The sequence below is a fragment of the Watersipora subatra genome, chromosome 1, assembly GCF_963576615.1.
Source record: "Watersipora subatra chromosome 1, tzWatSuba1.1, whole genome shotgun sequence".
NCBI classification, from domain to species: domain Eukaryota; kingdom Metazoa; phylum Bryozoa; class Gymnolaemata; order Cheilostomatida; family Watersiporidae; genus Watersipora; species Watersipora subatra.
In genome coordinates, this window is record NC_088708.1 from 48,318,020 (window position 1) to 48,336,938 (window position 18,919).

Sequence of the window (18,919 nt, forward strand, 5' to 3'; positions counted from 1 at the left end):
TTATTAAAAGCAAAATTAAGATATCATCAAGGCATCACCTAACGACAGCGATTGAAGCAATTTTTTAGATCATAATAAATTGATTCAGCTGAGCTGCACAATAGTTATGGCAAATGGCAACTTCAATCCATCAATTAACTTTAAACTAGCATTTTTCAAAGTAGTTAGGAAATGGCATGGCATTAAAAAGTACAAAGGAGTCAGTGATGATTCAATTGGTTACTAAAGACCAAAGATATTTCAGGTAAATGTTGGGAACATACATAAGAACAAATTATTATTGAAAAACCTAAAAGGCGATGTTCCATTTGTGAAAAGTTTTTGACTGTTTTTATGAACTGTTTTTTAATAAAAACACAACAACGAGAACTTATTTTTCTATTTATAACTTATCATTCATAGTTTGATAGTCACTTAACTAAACTGAAAACGGTTTTTAATTTTGCCAAGATTGAATGACAGCTTTGAGTGAGATTTAGCAATTACATGTACTTTTTCAAAGATGCATAGCATCCTGTGTTATATTTAGTGTAATATATTAAATAAAATATATAATAAAATATATAATAAAATAAAATAATAATAAATATATAATAAAAATATATAATATATTAAATAAGCACGCTGGCTGAATCACAAATAAGCAGTGTACTCAAATTGAAAACAATGTAACAAGATTCTGTTTACATGGTTTACTAGCTCTGCGGAGAGATTCATTCCTTCTGTAATAAAGAGTTAGTCAGCTGACTGGCAGTTCTTGAACACTAAGTTTAGTAGCTAACAGGTTTATTGTATGACAATGTTTTATGAATCACCATAAAATCATACGTTAAAAATTAAGGAACTGAAACATTTACACATCAAAAGATAAACATTCATCACGATTGATTAACTAAAGAAGGTAACTCATGTACCTATCAATAGGTGAAACCTTTGGGTCCCTCACTTTACATATATATAGTATTCCAGCAGTCTTGTGGGCTCTGAGAGATCAACAGGTATAATAATGATTATTCAAACACAGCATGGTGGTTAATTGGTGTGGGTTTTAGGGTGTTGCCTACCATTCTGACAGTTGTTAGTTCAAACCCTGTTCAGAGCAATCTTTTCATAACCTCTAAGCGCAGCCTTGGACAGACGAATGAACTGGTATCCTGACAGTCTCGTGTGCAGTGAGAGCTCACCATATGTAATAACAACACATACAATTATATGTGAATGCTGTGTGGTGCAGTTATTACAGTGTAAGTTTACTGTGCCGAAAGTTAGAGACCAAATCCCATAAATGACAATTGTTTTTTTCGAGCTCTGAAATAAATGCATTATTTTCCCACCAACTTATTAGATGTCAACTTTCACATGTCCTAACCAGTCATTAGAGATTTGTGTCTGGCATTGCAATTTGAGGCCTCTATAATTACAATGTTCCTATGATATCAAGCTACTGGCCAAAGTTTTATTGCGAAAAATAATATAGGTTTGAAGCCTTGAACTCAGGTACTCCACATTATCATGATAACAAATGTCCGGAGAATGTTTTTTTCAAGTTCATCTGTGAACTATTTAAAGCTTAATTGTGCTTTACAAATTATATATATAATACTTTATTAGTAGTAATTCACTAGTAATAGTAGGTATGCAGATACATACATACACTTGTAATCTGTCTTTATCCTTATATAGTTCACTGCACAGCAGTTCAACTTTTTTTTTTATATTATTATATTATATTGGCACCCTGTCAGTATCAAGAGCCGTGATAGATCATTAGGTGTGCCAGTAATTTGTAATTCAAGGTCTCTATAATGACATGGTAGTTTTATCACATTGCAGATATCTAGCTAAGGGTAAGAATGAGCAAGCTGGATGTTAATGACCATTTAGTGGTGGTTGGTAACTTTGGAGTCTACCAGTGGCTCGTTCTCATCCTCAATGGAATGCTAGCCTGTCTCTTTGGCATGCAGATGTTCGTGACCGTCTTCACACACGCCACTCCTGACTTCAGGTAGGCTATTAAATAACTGCGGCGTGTTAGCTAGTGATATACTCCTAACTCTGACCAGTCATTCTAAAACTGAGTCAAGTGTCAGAAATTCAGCTAACAGCCAGCTAGGAAAAATTGTTACAAAAGATTTTACATAGATTTTTTAAAACCTATATTCCCGTTCCACTTAGCTAATGTGTGTGTGTGCATGTGTGCATGTGTGTGGTATGTGGTGTGTGAGGTGTGTGGTATGTGGTGTGTGGTATGTGGTATGTGGCGTGTGAGGTGTGTGTGGTATGTGGTGTGTGAGGTGTGTGAGGTGTGTGGTGTGTGTGGTATGTGGTGTGTGAGGTGTGTGGTGTGTGAGGTGTGTGGGTGGTATGTGGTGTGTGAGGTGTGTGTGGTATGTGGTGTGTGAGGTGTGTGGTGTGTGAGGTGTGTGGTGTGTGTGGTATGTGGTGTGTCTGATTTGGTATGTGTTGCGTGTCTTTTAGTCTGTGTAAAGGCTATGTATTTCCACATTTTATGGCCAGTTCAATCCAAACTTCCCAAGTTTATGCTTTGCGCCTTTTGCTAGGTTGCCAAAACTATTTGGTTTCAAAATACCATTTGATTTCCAAGAACGAGCCTATTAAACAGCCTGCTGGCTATCTGATTGAGAATAAAAGGAATCAAGTGCGTCTGGCTCACTGCTAGGATCAGTTAAACTGATGAACACATGAATCACAACGAGTAACAGAGTTCTCGCCTGTATTTAGTTCTCTCACTAAACTGGTCATATCTTACTTATGCTTGTAGATTTATTGTTTTACCTTTGTTATTGTTAACAAGGTGACAGATTGATATCTAACATTAAATGTATAACATATTATAATGTTTATGATAAAAAATTGTTTCAAATTAAACTATTTAAGCATATAACTTTTTAAAAAATTTTATAGCGTTTTTCATTCTTTCTAGTTACAAATGGATTTTTTTACTTTCTAATTAACTTGTCATTCTTCCTAGAGCATATAATACCCTAGGACACTTATATTTCGCTAGTATTTAGTTTCATGAGTAGCATACATAGTAAAATTTCACTGCAACTTAATTTCGCAGCTCTGATGAGTGCGAAAATATAGTGATGTGAAAATAAATGCATCTGAATATTGATATGATCTGAAATGATAAATGATCTGAATATTTATTGCATCATACAGGATTTGAACTCACAGCAATCATCTTTGTACACTAACAAGCAAACCACTACACCAATTATTCAATTTCTGTAATGTAAAACTATACGTATTCTTTGTGCTTTATTGACACGCCTTCATGGTCTCTCACGGCTCTTGCTACTGACAGGGTGCTAGTATAATATAGTAATATAAAGAAAAATGGTGAACTGCTGCGCAGTAAACTATATAAGAATAAAGACTGATTACAAGTATATATATATATATATGTAGATGTATACCTAATATCACTAGTGAATTACTGCTAAGAAAGTAATATATATATATAATTATGTATCTAATGACTGTCACACAGTAAAGCTTTAAATAGTTCACAGATGAACTTGAAAAAAACACTCTTCTGACATTGTTATCAGAATAACGTGGAGTACCTGAGTTCAAGGCTTCAAACCTATATTCTGTTTTTGCAATAAAACTTTGGCCGGTAGCTTGATATAACAGAAACATAATGAGATTTATAAGGGAAAATAATATTACATTGCAAAGCTAATCTTCGTTGTCTCTGTAGTCTACAGTTGTGTCGAGGTGTAGCCTTTAAGAATTTAATGCAATGGACATGGTGGGAGATGTGTTAAAGGGTGGTCACATTTCCCACCCTGTCTTATAATTTACAAAGTAGTTAGCAAAAATGAACAAGTAGCATTGCGGAGTAGCTCCTACGTAAATTTAACAGTGATGAAAGGCATGTCCTTGAAAGTTGAAATTTTGTGAAATTCTGACCCACTACATTGTTTAAGTTAATAGCAGCCTTTGCCTTCATACTGTTTCCTAGGTGAATTCTCGGCGTTGCACGAGCAAACAAGAAATAGCTTATAAACATGGCATAACACTTTACCTACTGCACTACCTTTACACTATATTACCTGCAACTGTTTATAAGCCATTTTTATTACCTGTGCAACGTTGAGCATTTAGCCATGAGGCTAGCTGGTAATTATTAACCGATTTAATGAATATCTTCACTATTATTGATCACAATGCTCAGTTAAGCACGAAGTTTAATGGCTAAGCTCACTGCCTCTAGAAATGGAAGTTCCGAGATCAAAACCTCTGTGCTGCAGATTTTTCATTCCTAAAACATTATCATTATATCAGGACACACAGACAAACCAACAAACAAAAGGCAAACATTGAAATTTACATATAAAGATTAAATTAAAATGTTACTGCTATTTACTGCAGGCGCTATCATGTAAAGTTTGTAAGAGAGGATAACTCTTAGAGAAACTACTATTTTATTCAGCAAACGTGATAAAAGTCGTGCAGTGCAACCTGTTGACTAAGTCAATACTGGTAATCTTAGATGAACAAATATTAAAGTACATTTCTTTTAACTTTATAACGATAGTTTGTTTATTCTGACTTGTAGATGCATTCAAGAAAGTGTGGTTTCTAACAGTTCAGTACAATATGATAATCAGTGCACCCTTAACAGCAGTACCGCTGAAGTTACAATTGACTGTGAAAGATTTGAATATGACACAAGTATCTTCACTGCCACGCTTGCCACTGAAGTGAGTACCTAGTAATTTCACAGCCACTCTCGCCAGAATTTTTACTGCCATCTTTCACATTACTTGTACTGAGGTACGTCACTAGTAGCTACACAATCACTCTCACCACTAAGGTGAGTATCTAGTACTGTCACAGCTACCCTCACCACTGGGGTAAGTAATCTAGTATCTGCACAGCTACTCTTGCAACTGAAGTAAGTACCTAGTCCTTTCACAGTCACCCTCACCATTGAGATAAGTATTTAGTACAGTCAAAGCCACTCTTGGCATTGAGCTATCTAGTACCTTCAAAGCCACCCTCGCTATTGAAGTACATAAAAGAGCAGAAAAAACTACTTCAATAGCTGTTTTTCAGTGAGTGAGTGAGAAAAAAGTTTGCAAGTCAGCAACCTTACAGCCTTCTATTCAAATTATTGTCTAGCTATCATAGCAAAGTTTTACATATTAGTATTGGAATATTTACAGGGCTCTAAAAGGAGTAATGAGTTTTGTGCTGAAGGATTTAAAATCACCCAAGAATAGCAGTATTAAACAGATTAAAGTGATAAATTCTTTCATTAATTTTGATATATCTAGTTATACAAACTTGAATAGACTTCTAAAAAAGAATGTGCTATGTATTGCAGTTTGATGCTGTCTGTGGTGCTGCTCAGTACGTAACCATGGTGAACGTGGCTTGGATGATAAGTGAGGGAGTTGGTTCCATTTTAGGATCATATATCTGTGATCGGTAAGTGCTGTATATAGGACTTAACTATACACTTACATGTATAACCAATGAATTATATGATATACAGTTGAATAACTATAGCCAGTTATTTGTGTGGTGTACAACTGTACATTCCTAATCAATGGGTTGTCAAAGATGAAACTGTACAACTTTAGCCAGTGAGTTGTCTGGGCTACATCTGCACAGCTATAGTAAGTTAATTGTCTGCAGTAAAACTGTGCATCTATAATTAGTGAGTTGCCTAGGGTACAACTGTGCACCTATAGTCAGTGAGTTGTTTGGTGTACTACTGTACAGCTATAATTAGTGAGCTCTTAGGAACACCGGCTAATGTCTAAAGCCAAAAGGTTACCTGAATTAAAAATGATCTCCACATCCAATGAATTATGTAAGATACAACTGTACCTCCGTAGACAGTAAGCTATTGAGGATGCAGCCGTATATGTGTAACCAGTAAGGTATGTGAGATACAATTGTATATGTGTAACTAGTAAGGTATGTGAGATACAACTGTACACGTGTAACTAGTAACGTTTGTGAAATACAACTGTACATGTGTAACTAGTAAGGTATGTGAGATACAACTGTACATGTGTAACTAGTAAAGCATGTGAAATACAACTGTACATGTGTAACTAGTAAGGTATGTGAAATACAACTGTACATGTGTAACCAGTAAGGTATGTGAGATACAACTGTATAGGTGTAACTAGTAAGGTATGTGAGATACAACTGTACTCGTGTAACTAGTAAGGTATGTGAGATACAACTGTACATGTGTAACTAATAAGGTATGTGAAATACAACTGTACATGTGTAACCAGTAAGGTATGTGAGATACAACTGTACATGTGTAACTAGTAAGGTATGTGAAATACAACTGTACATGTGTAACTAGTAAGGTATGTGAGATACAACTGTACATGTGTAACCAGTAAGGTATGTGAAATACAACTGTACATGTGTAACCAGTAAGGTATGTGAAATACAACTGTACATGTGTAACCAGTAAGGTATGTGAGATACAACTGTACATGTGTAACCAGTAAGGTATGTGAAATACAACTGTACATGTGTAACTAGTAAGGTATGTGAAATACAACTGTACATGTGTAACCAGTAAGGTATGTGAGATACAACTGTACATGTGTAACCAGTAAGGTATGTGAGATACAACTGTACATGTGTAACTAGTAAGGTATGTGAGATACAACTGTACATGTGTAACTAGTAAGGTATGTAAAATACAACTGTACATGTGTAACTAGTAAGGTATGTGAAATACAACTGTACATGTGTAACTAGTAGCTTATTTAAAAGCAAACCAATGCTATATTTAATCAGTAATGGGAGTTAATTTTACATTTCTTTCACTGTTGTGAATATGGATGTACCTGCAGGTTTGGTCGCAAGCCTATGATCATAGTCACATTTGTGACTATCGGTGTGTTTGGGACAACATGCGTACTCTCTGTCAATCTAATTATGTATACCATAATGAGGTGCGCCATGGCACTCGTCTGTTTCGCGGGATTTGCCTCATCACTTTCACTAAGTAAGTGGTTATTTTTATTAGATTTTATATTATTTGTAATAGCATTTAATTAAATGTTTAGTTATATAACTCACAAATATTAAGAAAATCGTAATAGCTGTACTGTTATATAACTTATATATATTAAGATTATGGTAATAGATGTATTGTTATATGACTCATAAGTAATCAGAGAATTGTAATAGATATATTATTATATGACTCATAAGTACTCAGAGAATTGTAATAGATATATTGTTATATGACTCATAAGTATTAAGATAATTGTAATGGATTTATAATTATTATATAGCTCTGAAGATAGTTAATAATTTTATAGCTTCATAAAAAACTATTTTAGGTTTTTAAATGTTAATTTAGAAAAAAGTGAAGTGGTGGAGATGAAAAAAGAGATTTCCATTAAAAACAACTAACTGCCGCAGTGTTAATTGTGTAGCTATCCTTTTTTATTTGCACTAGCAAACTTTCAAACATTTAAAAATGAATGTATATTCTACTTAATACGGTAGCACTTCCACCTGCTGTCAGCATCCCATTTATGTGACTGTATTGTCTAATGACTGCCATAAATTCCTTGGTACACAGCAGCAACTTGTAGACGTTCTAAACTTTTTGCTCAGCGAATTTCCCCTTTTCTACAAAATGCGAAAGTGTCTCAAAAGAAAGAGTAAACTGCTAGTTCTTATAATAAATAGAGACTTGCAGGAGCCTATAACAACTGCTTATAGTTATCAATTGGTGTTATATTTGTTTCAACTACAGTAACTGAGACTACAGCTCCCAACAAAAGGGCATATGCATTAAATGCACTCGATCTCTTCTGGGCGGCTGGTGCGGCGTCCCTCTCACTTTGGGGCTATTTTCTTAGGAACTGGAAGCATTTACAGCTGTTCATCAGTGCCTCTGCCTTACCACTTGGTATCTTATGTATCTGGTGAGTTTATGTCTTTATATAAACTTGTATCGCTGAATATTTTGAAAAAACCTTTTGAGATGATGGATAGTTGAACAACAAATTTTGCTTCAAAAACTGCAAATGTTTTTTGAGTTACTAAAAACAATCGAGGCTGTCATCAAATGCCTATTCATCGTCTTCGAGTAGGCTTCTGACTTTTTATGAACAAATGAGTCAGCTTCATGTGTTGTTTAGAAGCAAACGGAGTTCATTGCCAAGGTATGTAGGTGATTTCATGAACTGTCAGCAGAGTCTCGGCATCATCTCCTTTGCAAAATGGATCAAAAGATCTAAGCCTTTTAAACACCAGTTTATAAAAGTCTAATGTCACACTATATTTCTAAACAAACACATAATCCTAAGTGATTCTCGAGTCAGCTGGAGGTGAAGGAAAATCAGTGAAGCTTTGAGCAAGAAGCAAAAATCTTTGGCCAGCTAATGTTTATAGCATAGTCCACTGAAAAAGACTATTTGAATATTCGGAGTCAGAATTAGTGCACTGTATAATATTATCACTTTGTTATTTCACCTTTCTACTCATATTTATAAAGATCAGGGGCAAACAGTAACCTATGACTTCCGTTTTTAAGCTCTTCTCTTCTATGCCTATCAACATTTTATTTTATTTTTTTATTACATAATAATGAACAATTATAAATAATGAACAATAGTAAACAGTAAAAATCGTTACATCACTGCAAAGCAAAAGTTCCAAGGAAGTTTATTCAAGAACTATCTATCTGCTGCCAAGAATGAAAATACTTATAATTATGCTAAAATGTGTTAAATCATGAACAATGGTTTAAAACAATATAAGAATTACCAATTTTCAGTATGACTTCACTTGCTGTATTGTACATATGGTTGAAAACCCTGCTTAGCTACATGTATTCTAAAATGACTGTCTGTGATTAGTAGATTGTTCAAATAATTTTTTTTAGCATCGCTGCTGCTGACAATTATAGATCTGTAGCTATTTATTGGAAAGCTATATCCATGCTGTCGTTTTTAACGATTGCACGAATATTTGTTTGTTAGACTAAATTTCACTACATGGATTTGCAACGTTTTGGCAGGGCTCTTGACGAAAGCCCTCATTGGCTGGTTACAAATGGTAAACAAGATAAAGCTATAGATGTGCTAAATAAGATGGCAAGATGGAATAAGGTAGTCGCTCCTCATCTAGAGAGGAAGGAAAATGGTTTGCTCGATGCGAAGGAGGAAGAAGCTCCTAGCCACAAAAGAGATAGACCTGAGAGCTGCTGCAATATTTGGAAATATCCACGAGTTGTTATTCGCTTTTTTGTCTTCTCAGCCGGCTGGTATGTGAATCACTCATTGGCTCATTGTATTTATTTAAGGGAAACTCAATCACAGGTCATGATCAGCATCGGGGTCCTTTGACAGCGAGTGCCCAATTGTGCGAGTTCATGGTCACTAGTTCGTTTCAAAGTCAACTAAAATGAGACAGATTAGATCTGATGCTGCGAGATCACTCAAGATTATAAGTTGTAACTGAGATAGTATGTTACTCATATTTATGAAAGATTATAGGGGTTAGCATAGGTTCTTTAATAGTCTTTGCCTTGATCTTAAAGCATTTTTGTAATGCATATTTAAAAATACAACTTTTGTACTTAAATTGCTAAAAAAATTTAACAGCTCACAGGAGTAACATGATACTTGTGAGTTTTTCATTTTTCGAATTTGCCAATAGAGCACAAAAGTTTTAGCAATTGCAAGCTTTAGTGCAAAGTTTTATAAAGTATATGTAATATATAAAAGTAATTATTGCACTGAAATATTCTGGATTTATTGCTAAAAAATATGTTTAATGCGTACCGCTCTCTATCAATATGAGTAATAGTATATCACGATTGCAATACCTCGAAAGTGAGTAAGGCTTGATGTTACTTGAATTGAAGATCGTTTTATAAATTATTCAAAAACAGCGTATGCAAAATTTACATGTTTCAGATGCACTAGAAATATAAAAAAAACAATTTTGTCATGTGGGTCGATATGAAGTATTACAACCAATAGGAATAAAGATAGCATCAAGCAATAGCAATAAAGATAACATCAACCAATAACAATAAAGATAACATCAACCACTAGGAATAAAGATAACATCAACCAATAGGAATAAAGATAACATCAACCAATAGGAATAAGGATAACATCAACCACTAGGAATAAAGATAACATCAACCAATAGGAATAAAGATAACATCAACCAATAAGCAATAAGAACCTACTGCTTAGAAAGTAATCATAAATGAAATTACATACTCTTAAGCAAAACTAGTCACTCTATAATCTTTACTACAGAGGTAATTGTGGTAGTATCAGTTTGTATTGACAGCTTTCCCTGTTTGTTATCACTTTCACTCGGTTTATGATCCACGATCCCCGTAATTTTACGTCAAGGAGAGTTCATACCTTTAATTTCAATTCAAATTGACTTTCTCACTTTTCGCCACACTCCAAAATCTATGCTAAAAATATTGTATGTCTAAAATAAAGTAAAAATATATGTCTTTGCTATAATAAAGTTCATCTGTTCATCCAAAGCTTGAGTTAGTGGTTAGGATAATAGTTTGCTTTGCGTGCAACTCGCCCTCTTGACTTTCAGCCTATTACCCTGACACTCTACTACCTACATTAATCGGCTACCTTTCAGTATTCATAATAATTGTGAAAATATCTAGCCTGTGTGCTGTATCGACACACCTGACCATCACTCACAGCACATTAGACTGCCATGGTACTAGTACTGGTAAAATGAGATGAAAACTAAATCTAAAATGTACAATCTTACAACCGACACAAGTCTGATGTAAAGCCTTCAACGAAGGAGTAGACAATTCCAACAACACCATTTATGTTGATGAAGTAAAATTGATCCTGATCATTAAAGGAGATTGCACAAAATACTTGCTAGCTTGCTTAACTAAATCAGCTGCGTTGGCAACATACGCAGAGCTGTCTTGAAGGATGTTGTATGATATATGGAGAACTCTGTTGTATGTTTACAGGATATCGTGCGCCTTCTGCTACTATTCTCTCTCGTTTGGTGTTGGAAAGTTGCCAGGAAACTTGTATGTCAACAATTTTATCATGTGTGCTGTTGAAGGTTTCGCCTATATCTGCTGCTTCTGTGTAGCATGGTGGGGTCGCAAGTGGCCTGCAGTAGGCGTGTACTTAGGAGGCGGGATTAGCCTGCTTGTCTCCATCTTACTGATGAAGTATGCAGCAGGTAAATCTTATGAAGTGACATTTGGTGCTTTAGTAGTTGTGTGAATATGACTTGAATGTTGACTCTGAACATAGTTTACTCTGGATAAAAAGAATTATGTTGTCGTAGCAGTACGAATGGAACCAATATGGTCCTTTATCCTTTTGGTGACGCTACTCTCCCTCTCTCCCCCATCTCTCCGCCATCTCTCTCTCTCTCTCTCCCTCTCTCTCCCTCTCTCTCCCTTTCTCTCCCTCCCTCTCTCCCTCTCTCTCTCTCTCTCTCTCCCTCTCTCTCCCTCTCTCTCCCTCTCTCTCCCTCTCTCTCCCTCTCTCTCCCTCTCTCTCTCTCTCTCTCTCTCTCTCTCTCTCTCTTAGAGTTATTTATATAAATAACAGACTAAATAAAAAGGTTTTTGTTTATATTTGTAGATTCGGTGGCAATCACAATTCTTAGCTTTACCGGAAAGTTCTGCATATCAGCAGCATGGCAGATAATTCTTATCTGGCACACAGAGGTTTACCCAACAACATATCGGTGTACACTCACAGTGTTGAATGGTGTCGTAGGCAGGATTGGTATTGTGTCTGCACCGTATATGGTTGATATGGTATGTGATAAATGCTGAGAGACTCAATGTTTTCATATGTAAATGTGAATAAAGTCGTACAAATTGATAAATGATGTACCAAGTTAGTAAACACCTGTACCAACGCAAAAAAAATTTTTTACAGTCAAACAAATAATACTTGCTCTAACTGGGCACACGAATGATAGATCAACAAACTCTGAGATTTATATATAGGTAAAAGATATACTTTTTTCTTAAGTTCTTAAAGGGGTTCTGAAATTATTACCTAGATGAGAGCTAATCTAGACCTGCTTGAAACAAATTTGTAGTAATGGGATTGTAGTAATTGCTTAATGGCTACGTTCTCTTTATAGTTTGTACACAATATATTTATGTATATATTACGCTATATATACTATATATATATATGTATATATACACTATACATATACTAAATATATATACTATATACATGTATATGCATATGTATCTTATATATACAAATTTATGTCTATATATGTATGCTTCAAACCTGAACTCCTATATGTAAACAAAGAGTGCGCTTTTACAACAAGAATTTACGGATATCTAGAGCCTGTTTAAAGTTGATATTCAAATGAGAAGCCCATGCATTTTAGATGATTAGCATATCTATCTACTGGAATGCTAAAAATAAAGTAACAACTGCTAAACTGTATTAAATCCTTTCAATTTCTAAAGACTATTATTATTATTATTATAACTAATTTTATGGCATCAATAGGCTTGTCAGCATATGTCTCATCAGCTGTAACGATAGCATTGCATCACCACAATGTGGCGCTGTTGCAGGACAAGTACATTGATGTACCTAATGAGGAGTTTATCCTGCCTTCTATATATGTTGTGCTAATGATCAGTGTCGGCCTCCTCCATATTATTCCTCCAGAGACCAACAACAGGAAACTTCCAGAAACCTTATTTGAAGCCAACGTTCGCAGGTTAGAAGCACTTACCGCTTACTGTTTGAGAGTGTTCAAAAAGGCAAAAGATATGTTTAAAAAGGCAAAATTATGTTCCTTATATGTTGTTCTACAACTTTCGATTAAGTATTTTCAAGGAGAATAGAAAAAAGCTTGGATGATTATATATTAAACTCTAACAAAATGTCAAGAGACTTTGTTGGTAGCCGTGATTAATTACAGTCAAGCCATTAGCATAAAATAATATAGGTATATGGCATTATATGATACTATATAAAGATATAATATTGTATGATAGTGTATAAATATATATATATAGTATATATTATTACACGAATATATAATATTATACGCAAGTTTAGAAGGCTAAATTATCACAGGACTTGAAAAAAAAGTGAGATATTTCCATGTGAAGATTTGATACCATTTCCACCATCACTACTCTCCTATTCGGAAATCAAACCACAAGCTGTTGTTCATTGGTCAAATGTTCTAGATGAGTAGGACATACCCACAGAATCTCATACATAGTATGATATAGTCAAACATTAGTAATATCTATACATGTTAACACCATATTGTATGACCGAGTCTGTCAAAACGGATAAAAACCTACTTGGAGAGAAGCAAGCAGTCACAAGGCAGCTTAATCTACCGTATTTTAGAAAATGTTCGACAAAGATTTCCTGAAGCATACAACTTTCATAAAATTGTGAATTTCAAAGCAACGCTTTGTAGCGTATCTGTAATATATAAAAGTAGTTATTGGCTCTGAATTTTTCAAAAAATTTTCTCAAAACATTTTAGTTTTTTGCGTACTGGTGTCTATCAATAGGAGTGTCTATAAATAGGATTGTCTATCAATAGGAGCTGTCTATCAATAGGAGTGTCTATCAATAGGAGCTGTCTATCAATAACATTGTCTATCAATAGGAGCTGTCTATCAATAAGAGTGTCTATCAATAGGAGCTGTCTATCAATAGGAGCTGTCTATCAATAAGAGTGTCTATCAATAGGAGCTGTCTATCAATAGGAGCTGTCTATCAATAAGAGTGTCTATCAATAGGAGCTGTCTATCAATAGGAGTGTCTATCAATAAGAGTGTCTATCAATAGGAGCTGTCTATCAATAGGAGTGTCTATCAATAGGAGTGTCTATCAATAGGAGCTGTCTATCAATAGGAGCTGTCTATCAATAGGATTGTCTATCAATAGGAGTGTCTATCAATAGGAGCTGTCTATCAATAAGAGTGTCTATCAATAGGAGCTGTCTATCAATAGGAGTGTCTATCAATAAGAGTATCTATCAATAGGAGCTGTCTATCAATAGGAGTGTCTATCAATAAGAGTGTCTATCAATAGGAGCTGTCTATCAATAGGAGTGTCTATCAATAGGAGTGTCTATCAATAGGAGCTGTCTATCAATAGGAGCTGTCTATCAATAAGAGTGTCAATCAATAGGAGCTGTCTATCAATAGGAGTGTCTATCAATAAGAGTGTCTATCAATAGGAGCTGTCTATCAATAGGAGTATCTATCAATAGGAGTATCCATCAATAGGAGCTGTCTATCAATAGGAGTGTCTATCAATAAGAGTATCTATCAATAGGAGCTGTCTATCAATAGGAGTGTCTATCAATAAGAGTGTCTATCAATAGGAGCTGTCTATCAATAGGAGCTGTCTATCAATAGGAGCTGTCTATCAATAGGATTATCTATCAATAGGAGCTGTCTATCAATAGGAGCTGTCTATCAATAGGAGTGTATATCAATAAAAGTGTCTATCAATAGGAGCTGTCTATCAATAGGAGTGTCTATCAATAGGAGTGTCTATCAATAAGAGTGTCTATCAATAGGAGCTGTCTATCAATAGGAGTATCTATCAATAGGAGTATCTATCAATAGGAGCTGTCTATCAATAGGAGCTGTCTATCAATAGGAGTGTATATCAATAAAAGTGTCTATCAATAGGAGCTGTCTATCAATAGGATTGTCTATCAATAGGAGTATCTATCAATAGAAGCTGTCTATCAATAGGAGCTGTCTATCAATAGGAGTGTATATCAATAAAAGTGTCTATCAATAGGAGCTGTCTATCAATAGGAGCTGTCTATCAATAGGAGTGTCTATCAATAAAAGTGTCTATCAATAGGAGCTGTCTATCAATAGGAGTGTCTATCAATAGGAGTGTCTATCAATAAGAGTGTCTATCAATAGGAGCTGTCTATCAATAGGAGTATCTATCAATAGGAGTATCCATCAATAGGAGCTGTCTATCAATAGGAGTGTCTATCAATAAGAGTATCTATCAATAGGAGCTGTCTATCAATAGGAGTGTCTATCAATAAGAGTGTCTATCAATAGGGGCTGTCTATCAATAGGAGCTGTCTATCAATAGGAGCTGTCTATCAATAGGAGTGTCTATCAATAGGAGCTGTCTATCAATAGGAGTATCTATCAATAGGAGTGTCTATCAATAGGAGTGTCTATCAATAGGATTGTCTATCAGTAGGAGCTGTCTATCAATAGGAGTGTCTATCAATAGGAGTGTCTATCAATAGGAGCTGTCTATCAATAGGAGTGTCTATCAATTGGAGTATCTATCAATAGGAGCTGTCTATCAATAGGAGTGTCTATCAATAGGTGTGTCTATCAATAGGAGCTGTCTATCAATAGGAGCTGTCTATCAATAGGAGCTGTCTATCAATAGGAGCTGTCTATCAATAGGATTGTTTATCAATAGGTGCTGTCTATCAATAGGTGCTGTCTATCAATAGGAGCTGTCTATCAATAGGATTGTTTATCAATAGGAGCTGTCTATCAATAGGAGCTGTCTATCAATAGGTGCTGTCTATCAATAGGATTGTTTATCAATAGGAGCTGTCTATCAATAGGAGCTGTCTATCAATAGGAGCTGTCTATCAATAGTATTGTTTATCAATTGGAGCTGTCTATCAATAGGAGTATCTATCAATAGGAGCTGTCTATCAATAGGAGTATCTATCAATAGGAGTATCTATCAATAGGAGCTGTCTATCAATAGGAGTGTCTATCAATTGGAGTGTCTATCAATAGGAGTATCTATCAATAGGAGTATCTATCAATAGGAGCTGTCTATCAATAGGAGTATCTATCAATAGGAGTATCCATCAATAGGAGCTGTCTATCAATAGGAGTGTCTATCAATAAGAGTGTCTATCAATAGGAGCTGTCTATCGATAGGACTATCTATCAATATGAGCTGTCTATCAATAGGAGTCTCTATCAATTGGAGTATCTATCAATAGGAGCTGTCTATCAATAGGAGTATCTATCAATAGAAGTATCTATCAATAGGAGTGTCTATCAATAGGAGTATCTATCAATAGGAGTATCTATCAATAGGAGTGTCTATCAATAGGAGTGTCTATCAATAGGAGCTGTCTATCAATAGGATTGTTTATCAATTGGAACTGTCTATCAATAGGAGTATCTATCAATAGGAGTATCTATTAATAGGAGCTGTCTATCAATAGTAGTATCTATCAATAGGAGTATCTATCAATAGGAGTGTCTATCAATAGGAGTATCTATCAATAGGAGCTGTCTATCAATAGGAGCTGTCTATCAATAGGAGTGTCTATCAATAAGAGTGTCTATCAATAGGAGCTGTCTATCAATAGGAGCTGTCTATCAATAGGAGTGTCTATCAATAGGAGCTGTCTATCAATAGGTGCTGTCTATCAATAGGAGTGTCTATCAATAGGTGTGTCTATCAATAGGAGCTGTCTATCAATAGGAGCTGTCTATCAATAGGAGTATCTATCAATAGGATTGTTTATCAATAGGTGCTGTCTATCAATAGGTGCTGTCTATCAATAGGAGCTGTCTATCAATAGGAGTGTCTATCAATAGGAGCTGTCTATCAATAGGAGTATCTATCAATAGGAGTATCTATCAATAGGAGTGTCTATCAATAGGAGTATCTATCAATAGGAGTGTCTATCAATAGGAGCTGTCTATCAATAGGAGTGTCTATCAATTGGAGTATCTATCAATAGGAGCTGTCTATCAATAGGAGTGTCTATCAATAGGTGTGTCTATCAATAGGAGCTGTCTATCAATAGGAGCTGTCTATCAATAGGAGTATCTATCAATAGGATTGTTTATCAATGGGTGCTGTCTATCAATAGGTGCTGTCTATCAATAGGAGCTGTCTATCAATAGGTGCTGTCTATCAATAGGATTGTTTATCAATAGGTGCTGTCTATTAATAGGTGCTGTCTATCAGAAGTACAAAAATCAGCAAAAGATAATATTACTTAAATTTTTGAATTTTCTCTACAAACTATTACAAAACACAACATGAAAAATTTCCTTTTTCAGCAGCACAAGAAATAGAAAAACAGCCACTTTTTGTCATATGTGCCTATATCATGTATTGCATAATCATCAGTATTTAAGTTCACCATTGCATGAAAAGTAGCCAAGGTAAAATAAACAAGTACGAGGTAAGCAAGTCCGAAATTAGTTTTAACATCAGAGTATAAAGATACTACTAGTGTGTCAACTAGGCATAACTTTCATATCGCACATCCTTTTTAAAATCTTCTTTTTGAAATTGTCTACTCATAACACATTTACATTGTGGCACTAAGCTATTCTGTAATATATGGTGGTCAAGTGAAAGTCTCAATATAATTGTAGCCTTAATAAGCTTGAGTGCTGCATTGAATAAGCCCACTGACAGTCATTTACTTTGACAGGTAAAAAATTTTCCAGAAGATGAAATCCTTCAAAATAATTAGTGGAGCTTTCAAACACACCAGTATAGACACAACTAGCATCATTTCTAAAATTCTAGACACACTAATGCCCTGTTTTAGATAATATCTCCAAGCGAACACGCTCGCTAAAATCACCGGATTGTTGGCTTAATAACTTCTGTGCCGACTAAAGCTTAGCAACCACTTGGTTTTAAGCTATGCTTCAACTCAGGTGATCCAGAGAGTACACTTTAAGACAACATGCCTGCTGACATTTAATAGTTACCCTGGCACTGTTAAAATAGTTGGAAAAGAGTTACATCCTGCACACGCAGATTTCTGACTGACGGAGGTACTTAGCTAAACATTTCTATCACCTTGTCACTTCTCTCTTTATAGCTTTCCGATGGCCAAGAAAGACGAAGACTTTAAAACAGTTGAGCAGAACAAGCTTTTGGATGATGTCGCTACTAAAATCTAGCAAAGGGGATCCTGTAGATGATTTATGAGGATGTTGACTTCAAACGATGATCGATTCAACCAATTTATACAAAGCTGGGAGCTATGCCAAACTTTCAAGAACAAAGCGGAGAACATTCTTGCTTTTAAATTCCTTCAATCACTCTTGGCTAAAGTACCAACATAAGGTACCAAGGCTAAATTACCAAGATAAGATTACTTTGAAACTTTACCAAGTATTATTTCAAATAACTGCTAGCAGAGCTTCTAACTGAGAATATTTTGGTTTATAATCACAAGACCAAAAGATTTTTGTATACCTAAGAAAAAAACAATTGTGAGAGAAATTTTGCCTAGAGATCAATTAACATCGATATATAATGTATACATGTATATATGATTAATATTTTTTAGGTTTGTTATTTTCCATTTATATTACTAACCAAAACAATAGACGCGCTATATTTTGTAGAATTATGAGGCTAAACATGGTATATTACTACTTGCTTCAGAATCCAACTTGGCCTACTTTTACTAAAAATTACCTCTTTCATCTTCTTATCAGATACAAGTGCAGACAGCAATCTACACTTGTGTACATACGCTGCCTTTACGCTGCTAGATCATTTTCTTTGATCTTTAGACTAATACAAACTCAGATGATTTTGCTTAACTTACATGATTTACTTTTGACCAGCAAACAATATACAAACATTATTATTAGAACGTAAATATAGACATGCCTGAACAGAATTGCTAGATTACCAAATCTGCTGATCATATGTTGGCTGTTTCATTCTGAGCTGCTGACTTTTAGATTAACATTATTACTAAAGTAAACAGTGCCCTGAGCTAAGGATAGCCTCAGTTACCAGCCATCCTTGTGCTAGCTCATTATTACATCTAGAATTGGTTTCAGCTGAATGTATCAGATTATAGGCTAAGACAAACAAAAACACAACCAACATGA

At 34.9% G+C, this 18,919-nt stretch overlaps 2 protein-coding genes across 2 annotated transcripts; both read left to right on the plus strand.

Annotated features, from left to right (window-relative positions):
• Positions 1–1,853: 1,853 nt before the first annotated feature.
• LOC137388388 (uncharacterized) lies at positions 1,854–5,470 on the plus strand. Its single transcript, XM_068074875.1, has 3 exons — positions 1,854–2,005; positions 4,592–4,736; positions 5,363–5,470. Exons 1-3 carry the CDS (start codon positions 1,854–1,856, stop codon positions 5,468–5,470), a joined length of 405 nt encoding a protein of 134 aa, XP_067930976.1.
• Positions 5,471–9,239: 3,769 nt separating this feature from the next.
• Positions 9,240–17,971, plus strand: LOC137388393 (solute carrier family 22 member 13-like). The gene is made up of 5 exons (XM_068074880.1): positions 9,240–9,298; positions 11,015–11,235; positions 11,646–11,824; positions 12,617–12,765; positions 17,890–17,971. The coding sequence occupies exons 2-5, from the start codon at positions 11,097–11,099 to the stop codon at positions 17,969–17,971; spliced, it is 549 nt and encodes a 182-aa protein (XP_067930981.1). The 5' UTR covers positions 9,240–9,298; positions 11,015–11,096.
• The last annotated feature ends 948 nt before the right edge of the window (positions 17,972–18,919 follow it).